Source organism: Sinocyclocheilus rhinocerous, unplaced genomic scaffold (assembly GCF_001515625.1).
Source record: "Sinocyclocheilus rhinocerous isolate Xijiao unplaced genomic scaffold, SAMN03320098_v1.1 scaffold705, whole genome shotgun sequence".
NCBI classification, from domain to species: Eukaryota; Metazoa; Chordata; class Actinopteri; order Cypriniformes; family Cyprinidae; genus Sinocyclocheilus; species Sinocyclocheilus rhinocerous.
Genome location: NW_015630576.1, coordinates 623391 through 638632, shown reverse-complemented (window position 1 = coordinate 638632; position 15242 = coordinate 623391). Strand labels below are relative to the sequence as shown.

The 15242-nt window shown below is 39.1% G+C and overlaps 2 protein-coding genes across 2 annotated transcripts in view; both read left to right on the top strand.

Moving 5' to 3' along the window:
* LOC107740654 (homeobox protein Hox-B6a-like) overlaps positions 1-10492 on the top strand; it is a 10830-nt gene extending 338 nt beyond the window's left edge. Inside the window, exons 2-3 of the mRNA XM_016553160.1 lie at positions 8735-9021; positions 10081-10492. Of these exons, the coding sequence (XP_016408646.1) occupies positions 8735-9021; positions 10081-10337 (544 nt within the window). The 3' untranslated portion in view covers positions 10338-10492. The remainder of the gene's footprint in view (positions 1-8734; positions 9022-10080) is intronic.
* Positions 10493-12726: 2234 nt separating this feature from the next.
* LOC107740619 (homeobox protein Hox-B5a-like) lies at positions 12727-14855 on the top strand. The gene is made up of 2 exons (XM_016553099.1): positions 12727-13403; positions 14038-14855. Exons 1-2 carry the CDS (start codon positions 12824-12826, stop codon positions 14283-14285), a joined length of 828 nt encoding a protein of 275 aa, XP_016408585.1. The 5' UTR covers positions 12727-12823; the 3' UTR covers positions 14286-14855.
* Positions 14856-15242: the final 387 nt, after the last annotated feature.

Genomic DNA, 15242 nt, shown 5'->3' with positions numbered 1-15242 from the left:
TAGTTTTATTCTATAATATTATAGTGACATTGTCGTTTTTTTGTCAACATTAATACAACAGTTTTCGTGTATTGTGACTTAGTTTTTACCCCCTTAGGTCAAGCCGAGTGCTTGTAGAGAAGTGACAGGTTCTGTATCGTGTGAGACCAAAAGAAGGCGTTTATATTATGGGGTTGTAAACTAATGTGTTTAGTGCATCAATAAAAAAGCCGGAAACGCCATAAAAGGGACAAAAAAATCTGCAGAATGGGAAAACGGTCGGTCTTTTCTCGTTTCAGATCTTGTACCAGCAGTTAAGCTTTTGGTGACAATAGCTTTTCCGATTTAGACAAAACTGTAATATTATAAGTGACCCGTATTTTTAATTAATGTGTTTATTTTGTTTAAAGCAAATCTCCAAAGTCTTCAATGCTATTCGCTTTATTGTGTTTTTTCTAAATGTGCATTTTGTCGCATTGCGAATTTTTCGTGCATCTATTGTTTAGTGCAGTGTATTTCTCTCTTGAACTTATGAAGGTTGAGCATTGCAATACTGTCATAACGTGACCCGTATTTTCGTCCTACATCTTTCGTTCCGTTTTTTTATTTTTTATTATTATAACAAATTTTTCACTCATATGCCTTTCTGTTGGAATCGAGATTTGTATTTTTCCAATATTAATCAAAATCAAGAATATTAATTTTAATTCTTTTTATTGGTTAATTCTTATTTTTTGTAATGTTCATATTGCTGTACGATATTATGGATCTGCTTTTAACGTAGCTAATCCTCAGCTCCAGCATTTTTAAAATAAAGAGCAAACACAGTCTCTTGAGGTAGACGTTATATCCAAATAAAAAGTGACTTAGTCATTAACCAGTTTATAGCACCTTGAACCAATAACATATAGTATCTCTGATCTCCCTTGATTCGCGACATTGTTCTGGATGGCTTAACTTTATATTAAGGCTCGTTCGTGCTAAATTGCCTTAAATTATGAATGAAAAAAATCAAACCGCACTGATGTTATATTTCGGCTTCAAAAACACAAATATCACATGCTCCAGCCTTTATCATACCCGTTTGTCTAATACGCTTTTTAGTTAGTCTAAGTAGCCTATATCAGTGCGTGGAAACAAGTACGAAAATAGAGATTTTCCTTGCGATTGTATAGGGAAAAAGATGGCGACGGCAGAGCTACTGCTGTTAAAACAGTCATGAAGAAATGCAATAAATTCCTTGTTGTTTTATGAAAATTTACAACTTTGTGATAGAACTTTATGAGTGCCTGGGTCCTGGGATTGGCCGAGGATGGTCATGTGGACGAGTAACCGTGAACATGAACTTTTTATGATTTCCCAAGTGGTTATATTGCAGCATTCTTTTGGCCGCAGCGCTTAATGTAGCTTCACTGTGCTCCTTAAAGGTTCTTACTCTATTTTTATAATATATTTTGACCAACACTGAAAATGCACACAGTCGGAGAGCATTGTTCAGGCTGATGTTCTCAGAATGAACAAGGAGAGAACAGCCTCCTCTCTGCTCTGCTATGCTAATGTGGCCGCCTGTGATTGGGATAACCACTGCGATGGAGTCTTATTGAGATCTGGACACGCAGTAGGGTCTCATCTAATTTTTCATACGGGGGGCTGACTCCCGTTGACTAAAGCGGGTGAAACGGATGGAAGCTGTGGTGCCGCTGTCATTTTCACTGCTTCGCTCTAATGGCGGGACCAAGAAGAGCAACAGGACTTACCGAGCGCGAGCTACGGCGAGAGGTTTGCGCCTCTCTGTCCTAGTGCTGGGTGACGAATTATCAACAAAGGTAAGTCTGTCATTGTCTCGCAACCGCATCGTTTCTCTGAGGTAAGAGCTCGACCAAGCCTAATCATGCGCACTGGATGGACGTACTCCTAAACTGTACATGAGCGACTTATTAGTTAACACCTTATCTAAATCCAATTATTCATTTACATCTTAGGTGGAGCAGCGTTTTGGTGCATTTCCTTGCCTTTTCTTCTCGTCAGCGTTGGGGTGTTCTAATGCATGGTGTGCATTTACAGAGATTCAGATGTGCTGATTTCGGGTTTTTCCACTGCATTACTGTATGTGTTATGATATGGAGCGCAGTCATGGCTGCGGCGAGAGGGCGAGGTTTGAAGAAGCTGCTGTCTTGACAATCGGATTTTAGCCTTAAATCCCTGGGTCAATTATTTAGTGAAATGCTGGAGATATTATTCCGTGCCACATTTAAAGTTATAAATGCGATAAAATGTAATGCTTACCACCCTAAATCACAAACTAATAATAAAAAAACAAATAAAATAAAAATAAATAAAAAATATAACAATACTTGAAGGCCTCACTTGAATCGTTAGGGTTATGTTCAAAATACCCCAAATACCCAAAGGTCTCCTTGTGTTTTTGCATAGACGTCTTTCACTTCCAGATCAGATGAACAAATCTTCCAGGTTATTATACCGGCTGCTGTGAGAGAGGAAGGCAATGATTCCTCGCGGCTCTGCTTGGCATAGGCTATTTTCTCTCTCTCTCATCTATTCCATGCCGTCCAGCAAATTTGTAACGTTCCTAAAAAAATTGTTGTCCACTTGTTCACATGCTTATCTTCTATAACACTGTACGGTGTAGACTGTATGGAGCAAGGATAATGTGGGAAATTAGTAATGTCTGTCTGTCTATCTATCTATCTATCTATGCCTCACAGATTTTTTTAGGTAAATTGTATGTAATTAATAAAATGTTTGGAATGTATATCACATGATTGAGAACTTTCATCTCTGTATCTTACACGAGACTGGCAGTCTTACATAATATATATCCAATAGACTGTGAATAATTAATTATTCAGTATTTTACCAGAAACTTATATGTGCATTAACCTGGTCGGTATTTTCTAACTTCATCTTCCTAGGTGCATGAATCTGGTCAGCTTCTTGTTGTTGAGAGATGCTGACACAAATCCAAAGCACATGAGCCATTTCCCCGCTATCTGGCGCCATCTAGTGTCCATTCTTGCATTTCGCCAACACAGACTACTTGGACTAGAGGGTGTGTTTATTGCACTGGGTATGTGTGTGTGTGTGCGTGTGTGTGTGTGTGTGTGAGAGAGAGAGCGCGTAAGAGAGAGAGGATTTATTACAGTGCGCATTTGTTTGTTGTATTGTGTGTGTGTGTGTGTGTGTGTGTGTGTGTGTGTTTTAACCAACACTGAAAATTCACACAGTCGGAGAGCATTGTTCAGGCTGATGTTCTCAGAATGAACAAGGAGAGAACAGCCTCCTCTCTGCTCTGCTATGCTAATGTGGCCGCCTGTGATTGGGATAACCACTGCGATGGAGTCTTATTGAGATCTGGACACGCAGTAGGGTCTCATCTAATTTTTCATACGGGGGGCTGACTCCCGTTGACTAAAGCGGGTGAAACGGATGGAAGCTGTGGTGCCGCTGTCATTTTCACTGCTTCGCTCTAATGGCGGGACCAAGAAGAGCAACAGGACTTACCGAGCGCGAGCTACGGCGAGAGGTTTGCGCCTCTCTGTCCTAGTGCTGGGTGACGAATTATCAACAAAGGTAAGTCTGTCATTGTCTCGCAACCGCATCGTTTCTCTGAGGTAAGAGCTCGACCAAGCCTAATCATGCGCACTGGATGGACGTACTCCTAAACTGTACATGCGCGACTTATTAGTTAACACCTTATCTAAATCCAATTATTCATTTACATCTTAGGTGGAGCAGCGTTTTGGTGCATTTCCTTGCCTTTTCTTCTCGTCAGCGTTGGGGTGTTCTAATGCATGGTGTGCATTTACAGAGATTCAGATGTGCTGATTTCGGGTTTTTCCACTGCATTACTGTATGTGTTATGATATGGAGCGCAGTCATGGCTGCGGCGAGAGGGCGAGGTTTGAAGAAGCTGCTGTCTTGACAATCGGATTTTAGCCTTAAATCCCTGGGTCAATTATTTAGTGAAATGCTGGAGATATTATTCCGTGCCACATTTAAAGTTATAAATGCGATAAAATGTAATGCTTACCACCCTAAATCACAAACTAATAATAAAAAAACAAATAAAATAAAAATAAATAAAAAATATAACAATACTTGAAGGCCTCACTTGAATCGTTAGGGAAATACCCCAAATACCCCAAATACCCAAAGGTCTCCTTGTGTTTTTGCATAGACGTCTTTCACTTCCAGATAAATCTTCCAAATCTTCCAGGTTATTATACCGGCTGCTGTGAGAGAGGAAGGCAATGATTCCTCGCGGCTCTGCTTGGCATAGGCTATTTTCTCTCTCTCTCATCTATTCCATGCCGTCCAGCAAATTTGTAACGTTCCTAAAAAAATTGTTGTCCACTTGTTCACATGCTTATCTTCTATAACACTGTACGGTGTAGACTGTATGGAGCAAGGATAATGTGGGAAATTAGTAATGTCTGTCTGTCTATCTATCTATCTATCTATGCCTCACAGATTTTTTTAGGTAAATTGTATGTAATTAATAAAATGTTTGGAATGTATATCACATGATTGAGAACTTTCATCTCTGTATCTTACACGAGACTGGCAGTCTTACATAATATATATCCAATAGACTGTGAATAATTAATTATTCAGTATTTTACCAGAAACTTATATGTGCATTAACCTGGTCGGTATTTTCTAACTTCATCTTCCTAGGTGCATGAATCTGGTCAGCTTCTGTTGGTTGAGAGATGCTGACACAAATCCAAAGCACATGAGCCATTTCCCCGCTATCTGGCGCCATCTAGTGTCCATTCTTGCATTTCGCCAACACAGACTACTTGGACTAGAGGGTGTGTTTATTGCACTGGGTGTGTGTGTGTGAGAGAGAGAGAGCGCGTAAGAGAGAGAGAATTTATTACAGTGCGCATTTGTTTGTTGTATTGTGTGTGTGTGTGTGTGTGTGTGCGCGCGCACGCCAGCGCGTGACGTTTTATGGCAGTGTGAGAATGTGTTTTAGTGTTCTTCTAAAGCACGTTTTATTGCTGTGTGAGTGTTTGTGCGACTGTGTGCGCGCAGTATCTTTTCTTCCTCTTTTATCAAGTCACACCAGCATTCACCACTCACCAACAGATGTGTGCTTTAGCTTTTAAATATTAATAAAACCTCTTAAATGTTGTATGCAGTAAAGCACACACGTTGCAGCCGCAGATAACAGGAAAGACAGGGAGGGGTTCTCGGCCCGGTGGCAGTGAAACGTAAAAGAATGTAGGGGCTGTAAATTCTGCTAGCTGTTCTTGCTGCTCTTTGAAGTGTCTGCGGTTGGGGAAGATTTGTGGAATACACACACACACACACACACACACACACACACAAACCTGAGGCCTGAAGGGCTTATTCCTTCTACTCTGCTCTCTTGCTTCTTGTAATGCATCCAGAATATCAGGATTTGACTACTCCTAGGTTATTTCACTGTAAAGGGAATGAAGTGCGTCGAGGCCTGGGTGCGAACCGACCTGTGTGCGCCCTAGCCAAAACCTACATCCTTGACCAGTTTTTAAAGTCATGCTGACCTTTTCATATCTTTGGCGTTCTCTCTTATGCAAGTACATACTCCAAGCAATAAGTGTTTATTTGGACTGGTAGTGGGCATAGTAACCGGAAAGAGAGAGAGAAAAAGAGGGAAAAGTGAGACGGAGGAGGGACTGCTTGGAGATTGTACGACTCCTGTTTAATGTCGTAAAGAGCGAATGTGTGATATGGTTTGTCTCTTGGTTTTTGTGTATATTTGACGGCTCTGCCTTTTTGCACCTTAAGTACTATAATTTGTAAGCAATTCCAGTCACAAGGCACAAGTTTCCATAATGTAAAAAGTACATGCGCTCTCTCTTTTATTTGCATAGCTTCCGCATTGACTTCAATGATTTATGCTATTTCAAAACATGGATAATTGCAGGGCGGATTTTAAATCATTGTTAACATAAATATAAACGCCCTGTTTAAAGTAGCTTAAAGTGAAATTAAAACGTTTTATTCTTTGATCGACCAAACAAATATAATCATCATTATTTTTGTTGAAAACAGAGAACCGTATAGTCTTTATAACCATCCACAACCATCCTCAGAAATCCCGTGTTATGAGTGGCTGACAGAGCTTCTGAAAATCAATAAGGCTTTTATCCATTACGTTCATGATGTTAGTGAAATCTGATATGGATACAGAAATACATAAAAAACTGACTTTTCAATGATTTACTAATTTATAAAGACATGGACACCTCCATTTATTTTGTATTTTGTCTAACATGCAGTTCTCGGATTTGATCATTTAGACGCGTTTGTAGGTCTTAACGTCATGTACTTATTGTACTTTACTCTGACTTTAGCGTGTGGGAGAAGAGCTTTCATAAATTAACGTTGGGGTACACTTTAAGACAAGAGTTTGCGGATCCCCCTCCCCTGACTTTTTGACAGTAAAATGCATGCGCATTTTTAAATGAAACTTGATTCACCAGATTGCTGTATATAGTATCCTAAAATGTACAAAAAGCACCTATAACTAAAATATATTACTCACTGACCTTCCGGTATTTAGGGGAGAAGATAAACAGTGAAATCGTGAGAATGATTATCGTACCATAAATACGAAGAGCGAAAATAATGTATAGGCTACTCAAATAAAATTGAAGCGTGTAGAGGCAGCATATATGATATAAACGCGGCAACCACAGTCTTACTGTAAATTTAAAGGAAGCCTAAAAGAACCTTAATTTATGTTAAAATATATTGTACACGAAGGAGACACGGCATTTGGTGTAAAGCCTGCATGCCATTTTAACTGTTCAGTTTCAAGAATTAGTAATTATAACAAATGTCTGACACCAGCATTCAAAACAGTGAACTTGTGAGCTCTTTACATATTTTATTAATATGAAACTGTTTTTTACCATTTTAAAATCATGTATTATTAAAAAAAAAAAATCAGTCAATGAAAATAAAATCCTTCGATAAATGTTTTTCATATGCATTACATAAACAGACTAGACAAGTTAGACACACGTGTAGCTATTAATAATGTTCATTAATGCACATTTGACATACATATGCTATACACTCGGGGAAATTTACAGAACGTTGTAGAATACTTGACAAAAAAACTTAATATCAAAACACATAACTCCATATCCAAACTGGGTGTAAAATTGTTCAATTTCACTCCTTTTCACCAAATAAGTGACTTGCGCAGATGTATTCAGAAAAGTTGACTATTAGTCCATTGCAATCCAATTGTCTCGCTGGATTCTGTGGTTCTTCGACGAGGAAGAAAATACCTGTAAAGATAGAGAAAGAATAATGAAGTTAATCATAAAACATGAGCTTTTTGGAGAAAGACGTAGGCCTATCACACTTGTATTTTGAGTTACGTTTAAATATTGTGCTATCACAAACTAAGATGTCTTGGTTAAGAATTTATAGAACGTGTAATGGTAGTTATTACTCATTAATAATTAACAAACGCAGACCGGCCCTTCTCCCCCTTGCTCATTTCTACAAATGGAAACACAATAGATGCTTTCCGTTAGCAGAAAACTATGCAATGCGAAAGGAAACGCAGCATCCTAGTCAAAGGAAACCGAAATGAAAGTAAAATGCACGCAACCCCCACTGCACGACCTTTAAAAATATCCACTTGTTGTGCCGCAAATGGTTTATTGGTCGTATAGCGACAGGATACCAGGCCACCATAACTGTACTTTTGGTTAATGAAAAACACACACGCTCGACCAGCGCAGCGCAACACCAAACACAAAAGCTAAAACACTGTTGCATTATTTGCTGGCATTCTCAAACCATTAACTAAAGCAAAGGAGGAAACATCTTATGCGAAATGCTGTCAAAAAAGTCTGAGTCTGTTTTATAGCCTACTCATAAAAAATAAATTGAACAAAACACTTTCTATAGATTTACACACACACACACACACACACACACACACACACACACACACACACACACACACACACACAATGTTCACACATATAGTACATATCTGTACTGTCATTATGTGTCAAAATTAATATTTAATAATTTAGATGATCACTTAATATTTGAAAAAAACGGTTTTGTATATACACCAACATATCTGTTACCTATTGGATTTTGTTGAATAGTTTTGCTCAGGCTCATTTACTTTGCACTGTTTATATATAGGCTTTGGTTTTCTTTAACACGTCGTTTACCATTTATAAATCACTATGAAATTACAGTGATGAAAAAAGCGATGAAGCCGCTATCATCAATATGTCATTTTATCTATTGTGACCTACTTGTGCGATAAGGCCTAGTAAATTACCAATCTGAAATATAAATAAGGAAGGATGAAATATGATCAAATGTAGTACGGAATAATGTGTGTTTGGAAAATCTGCTACTCCAGGGCTTGTATGTTGACACTCTATTCTCCAATGGTATGATAGGACCAAAGACGACTGTATGTGGGGGCACAAAGTGTCGATGTATTCAATTTAGCGTTTTAAAATTCCTATGTGATTCGTATTGTGCAATCTCATTGGAAGGTACGGAAAGGGAGAAGGGATTAAAAAAAATCTAGCTCTCTGCTCCGGGGTCCCCCGGCGCGTGCAATCACAGCCCCCCTCAAGGATACTATTTTGCAGGCACGTCCGCTCGCTATTGGTCAGTGGCTGGTCAGATGGTACGGTTTCCCTCTGTCCCGCACTGGCACATAGCCACCCAGAACACCCCCCCACCCCAGTGTCCAAGAGAAGGCGTCCCCATCCTCCTTGTACCAGCAAGCGAACGGTGCCTACGGCAGGGCAACCGCCGCCGGTCCCTGCGATTATGCGACAGCAAGCTTCTACAGGGAAAAGGACCCTGCCTGCGCCCTCGCCAGCATAGAGGAACACTCCTTCGTTCTCAGTCAGGATCATCGCAAGCAAGATTGCACGGGGTCGACGGGGAAAAGCATCTTCCCTGAGGCCGACGAACAGAAGCCGTCAGCGCCGGTTTATCCTTGGATGCAACGGATTAACTCGTGTAACGGTGAGTTCATGTTGTCTTTTTCACCCTTCATTTTTCTCATCGCTAATAAAGACGGAGCTAGAGCGTGCTATACGGGACTTACAGCTTCACTGTACAATGCCGGAAGCCCATACAGTGCAAATACGCTCGTCTCCACCATAGTGTCATATTGAAAGCAAAGCCACTCCTGTAAAGTTCTGTGAAATCTCCCATATGTACTGCACTTGCTTTTGAGGGAGGACATTTAGAAGAAATATGTTCACCGCAAGGCTCATATCATTTAAATCACTGGAGAAGCTTGTCTAATTCTAAACAGAAGAGATGTTGCATTACCGTATTATTGCAAAATGACCATTGTTGTTTTGACACATCTGTTACTGTTTGTTCCTTCTTGGGATACGAACAATGGTGAGTACATGGCAATATAAAAAGCACGAAATATAGCCTATGATTAGACTATGCAGAAACAGAGAGAAACTCTAAAGTGCAATAGAAGCTGAATGCTCTGTGCATTTTCAATAACCTGATTTTAGTCGCTGCTTAGCCCTGTCCGTTAACAGTGGTTTCATGTATAAAAAAAAAAAAAAAATATCAGCAGTCTGGACATCTGTGTACACGTACACGTTTCAGTCACAAACACAAGTTTGACAAGTGCTCAAACTATTACTGGACGCACTGCATCTATGTTCAGATATAACGATTGATATGAAGCATATAAATAGACCGGTATCTTTTGTTTATATCTGTCACGAAAATAAGGAGAATCACATGTCCTCTGTATTTTTCCCCTCATCGCAAAAAAACTGTTTTTGACCTCTCAATATGTCTGCACATGGGTTTAAATGAGGACAAAATAACTAAAAATCGCCATAATAAACATGTTTAAATATGGTAAAAATACAAAATAGCATAAATGTGTGATATTGTGGACTGTATTGTATAGGTGCATAAATTTCACACTGCCTTGAGTGTTTCTTGTCATTGTCACCCCTCGAGTTGTTTTCTCCGGACGCATTTATCATTGTAATAAACACGCTCTCGGTGTTAATGTTTGACTTTTCTCTTTTATCTCATGGACAGGGACTTTCGGTAACGCTGGCCGAAGGGGTCGTCAGACGTACACTCGCTACCAGACGCTAGAATTGGAGAAAGAGTTCCACTTTAACAGGTATCTGACCCGAAGACGCCGCATCGAGATTGCGCACGCACTGTGCCTGACAGAACGTCAGATAAAGATTTGGTTCCAAAACCGGCGAATGAAATGGAAAAAAGAGAACAAATTGATCAACTGTTCACAAACCAGTGGCGAAGAGGAGGAGGAGAAGAGGACAGAATGAAATTTTAAACGATAAAATCCCCCCAAAAGAAAACTATTGCATAGAGGGCACCAGACACCACTCTGTAATAACACAAATGAAGACTTTCCATCATGTTAGCAACTGTAGCATTCCTGATAACTCATACTTGTAATTTCTTTTGTGATTTCTTTTCCTTTTTTGTACATGTCGTTTAAAACATGTGGTTTTGTGCGCTCTTACTCTGACTTTAAATTTGCTCTTATAACTGAAATGTCCATGTTGAACGAAACTATTTGAAATTTGTGTCATATTCGTGTTTATATTTAAGCTGTGTAAAAATAAAAATAAATTCCCATTCTACGGAAAACGTTTTTCTATCTTTCATTTTTGTAAGGTAAACGTTTATACACTATATGAGCTAATTTAGTGAGACTGGGTGAAAAGCAGTTAGAAATTCTAGAAAAACACTAGCTTCACATCAGTATATATAGCCCATATATATAGCACGTAGGCTACTTTACTTTTTGTTTGTTATTCAATAAAACAAACAAATCTTTCCGCTTGTCATGCATGCTGTACCTATATGATGACGGCCGATCATATGAAATGACGAATCCTTTTTGCGGTACAACACCTGTATGCATTCCCTGTATTATTTTTATTTTTTGTCAAGAAAACTAGTTTAAACAAATTCACGGTTGACCCATAGGTGATGTAATGAGAAATACAGCCTTTATCGCATCTTTAGTCTGTAGGGCAACGCCATAACCATGCACTCTTCTGCGTAACTAGTATGAAATTTCAGTACCTGCGGTATAAAATGTAAATATATATATACATTTATTAGTGTGCATATGATATTCTAGTACAAATACTGGTCACGTGTTTTCCTGATTTCATTAGACAGGTACAAAGCCCAAAAAAGTTTGCGTTAGGGATTTGGTTTCGCTTTTTGTATTACTAAGAGGCCGAACGTTGCCCACTTGGTTCCAAAATACTTCCTACAAAGTGAGAGGTGAGAAGGTTCAGCAGGTTTTAATAGATAACCAAAAGAGAAAGCTGACCTTTCGGCGCTGGTCACTCACCCTGAGAGACTATACAGCCTGGAGGGCTAAAGCGACAATAAACCACATTTTTCAGGTGGAGGTTCCTAATTGCCTCTTTAAAAAATTTAACCTCAATATCAGACATAATTTACATAATAGAAAAAAAAGTAATAATGCATAAGTTTTCTACACGCAACGTCACATTAAATTATATTTATATTTGAAAAGCAGAGTATACATCAGTGCATGAATGTGTGTTCACAAAGCACAATGGATGGACTTCATGCTTGTTCGCAGCCTGGAATATTATGTTACTTGTTAAATTCTGCACTTTTCCGAGCATCAAAAATATTGCTAAAATGTCAGTGTAAATGCTGATCTGAGGTATTTCAACAGTGCTTTTCCGTCTTTAACGTAATCAAAAGTGAATGGAAGTTTAGTACAGATTTACATCATGCACATACATGAACCAGCAATTGGCGTTTTGTCAACAAACCATATATCATCTTGGAACATAAATCACGATCTCGCATTCCTTATATTCATTCCATAGAATTTGCTGTGTGAGGAGCTCATCTTTGGAATGCGTCTACTAAAAAGTCACATCTCTTCTTGAGTTTGAAAAAATACATCTGCGACAAGACTAACGAAGGAATTTGTTGGAAATTAGCGAAACATAATTTGTTTGAATTTCCCTTCTTTAAACTGGAATTAATATAGTATATATATTTCATGCAGTCAATGTTATCATCAGTGCTTAATTTATTATCATTATTCTAACTTGACACAAGGTACAATTTTAAATGAGTAGGCTACTAAAGTAGCCGTAGGGTTTCGCAATATTACAACCGTTATAATTTTAAGAACTGTATCATGATTTATTCTTAACATGTTAAAGTGTAATTGTTTTATTTCTTTTTTGTTTTATCCGGGATGATGTGACAGTTAACTGTGTATTGATATCTGCATATCAAGTAGCCTACGCATTAGCCTATAGTTTCTGGGCAATGTCTGTATGCGTTAAGGGTCGATAAATACACTAAACGTTATTAATATCACAAACATACTACAAAGAAGATCAGTTTTATTCCCATTTAAAAGAGATATAACTAGCGTTAAGCTCTGAAAATATATTTCCAGCGTGCAATACATTTTATTCCCAGTAGGTGACGCTGTCCGCTTACATGCAGCAAATCCCTGCAAAGGGAGGAACACGTTGACTCGAGTCTAACGACTCCCCGTCTCGTCATCATTTGTAACCATAGAGCATGAATTACCTCTTGAAGTCATCAGTGAGAATTTACGACTGGTCAACAAAAGCACGTGATTCTCAAACGCACCCCCACCCCCATATTTGGCCGCATACATAGCAAAAACGAAGTACAGTGCATTGCTATAATTCATTAATACATCATAAATCGTGAAGCACAGCGTTATAACGACCAAGATCTACAAATCAAGCCCTCTAAAACAACCTAAATGAGCTCTTACTTTGTAAACTCGTTCTCAGGGCGCTACCCAAATGGCCCTGACTATCAGTTACTAAATTATGGAACTAGCAGCAGCGCTATGAACGCCTCGTACAGGGACTCCGGCACCATGCATTCAGGCTCTTACGGCTACAACTACAATGGAATGGACCTAAGCGTCAATCGTTCAACCAGCACTGGCCACTTTGGGGCGGTTGGGGACAACTCCCGGGTCTTCCAGTCTCCAGACCCGGAGACGCGATTTCGGCAGCCGTCAAGCTGCTCGCTCGCGTCTCCGGAGCCGATGCCTTGCTCCAACAGCGAAAGCCTTGGACTCAAAGTCTCTTCGCCCCCTTCCGACCAAAGCACCACCACTGCGGGTAATAATCTAACCAACAACACACATTTCACAGAAATCGACGAGGCCAGCGCTTCTTCTGAGACCGAGGAGGCGTCGCACAGAGCGAACAACTCTGCACCCCGGACACAACAGAAGCAAGAGACCACGGCAACCTCCACTACCTCGGCTACGTCCGATGGCCAAGCTCCCCAAATATTTCCCTGGATGAGGAAACTACATATTAACCATGGTACACACGTATTATGTTTACGTCTCTTTGTTTGTAAGCGAATGCGTATTGTGTTCAGTTCTCATTTTAATTCACGTGTGGCGTCAGTAACAGCCTTTATTTTAGATTTCTGTGAAAGTGCCATAAATCTATCAAGTGTGGAGCCTCGCAAACTGCAGAAGAGAGAATGGGAGCGGGGTGGAAGAGAGGGCAGGAAGGTTTACAAGTTGTTGTTTCTGTGAAAAGTTCAGCTTTATGGTATGTGGGAATGTGATTAGTTCAGTGTTGGAGAACCGGTAATAAAACGGAGAGAAAGAACACGGGATAAAAGGCAAGAATAGTGGGATGGATGGATAAACAAGCGGCGGAAAAAACTGAATACATATAATAATCATTTCGAATGTTTGGTGCTGTATTACATCTACAAAATATTGAGGTTTTAAGAAGTAAAACGAAACAAAAACAAACGCTATGAGCCTACAGTGTGGCGCTTGCAGTGTACCATTTGGTGATTTCCCTGTACATATTCAGTTGTAAACCGTGTCACTCATGTGTATCTATAGCAAAAAAGTTGTTGGAAACTGTTGTTGAAATGATTTGCAGGTCAATTCTCGCTAATCTTTATTCCCCTTTGCGTTTTGTCCACATTATTCAGATATGACTGGACCAGACGGCAAAAGGGCCCGAACTGCATATACCCGCTATCAGACGCTAGAGCTGGAAAAAGAGTTCCATTTCAATAGATACCTCACCCGAAGGAGGAGGATAGAGATAGCCCACGCTCTATGCCTCTCAGAGCGTCAAATTAAGATATGGTTCCAAAACCGGCGGATGAAATGGAAAAAGGACAATAAACTGAAGAGCATGAGTCTGGCTACCGCAGGTAGCGCTTTCCAGCCATAGTTGTATCCCAAGTCCTACTACGTGGTGTGCAAAATAAAATCACGAAGAAAACGAGATGAAAAATACGTCTCAAAACATTACTTACAGAGTACTGTACATCGCGGCACCTTTCGGCATGTTATGGATGTTTTAGGCATTTTAAAATTCTACTGTGGTACTGCTATAATGAAACGAAAATTAGTGTTCATATGTTGTTTTTTTAATACTATGGTGACTATAATTTGGCAAGTAAATAAAACTGAAAGGGAAAGAAGCTATCAATATACCGCCTGATGTTCTTGTTATGAATATTGTTTATGTGTCAAGTGCTATGTTAATGCTTTCTTGAGAGTTAGCATGTGAGCTCTTAAATGTTATAACTTATTTACCTATTCACGCGTATACCTTTTTGAGTTTACAGCTTAGAAACGCATCTGCCCTTGTATGAAGTGAAGCTCTAGTTTAGTGGTGACTGCAGTAAATTAAGCAGAAGCCTCTGTATATTTCATGGTCCTCTGTTTAATCATTGTCTAAATAATCACATTAAATTTGTCATGTGTTCAAACTCTTCTATTATTTTTGAGAGAGAGAGAGAGAAAAAAAGGAAATGTGTAAATAGTCTTCATTCTTGTACCCGTTCATACGTGTGTATAGTTGTATTTCAAATATGTAATTGTATATTACTGGATCATGTTTATGTTCCAAAAAGGATGTACATATTGAACATTTTTATCGTGATCAGTTGGCTATTTGTATTAGGCAGAATGAACGGCAAACTTGTGGAAAACGAAAAAAAAAAAAAAAAGCAATGTCATGTCGAACTGCCTGTTAGCATTTTGCCAAAAAGCTTTTTGTATTTGTTTGTAGTTTAACTTGGAGTAAAAAATAAAGTTCCTCATATTCAAATCTAATACTTTTCTTGACAGTTCTTCAATTTACACACAATCGAGACAACCAATTCTTGTCAATGGTTGACAG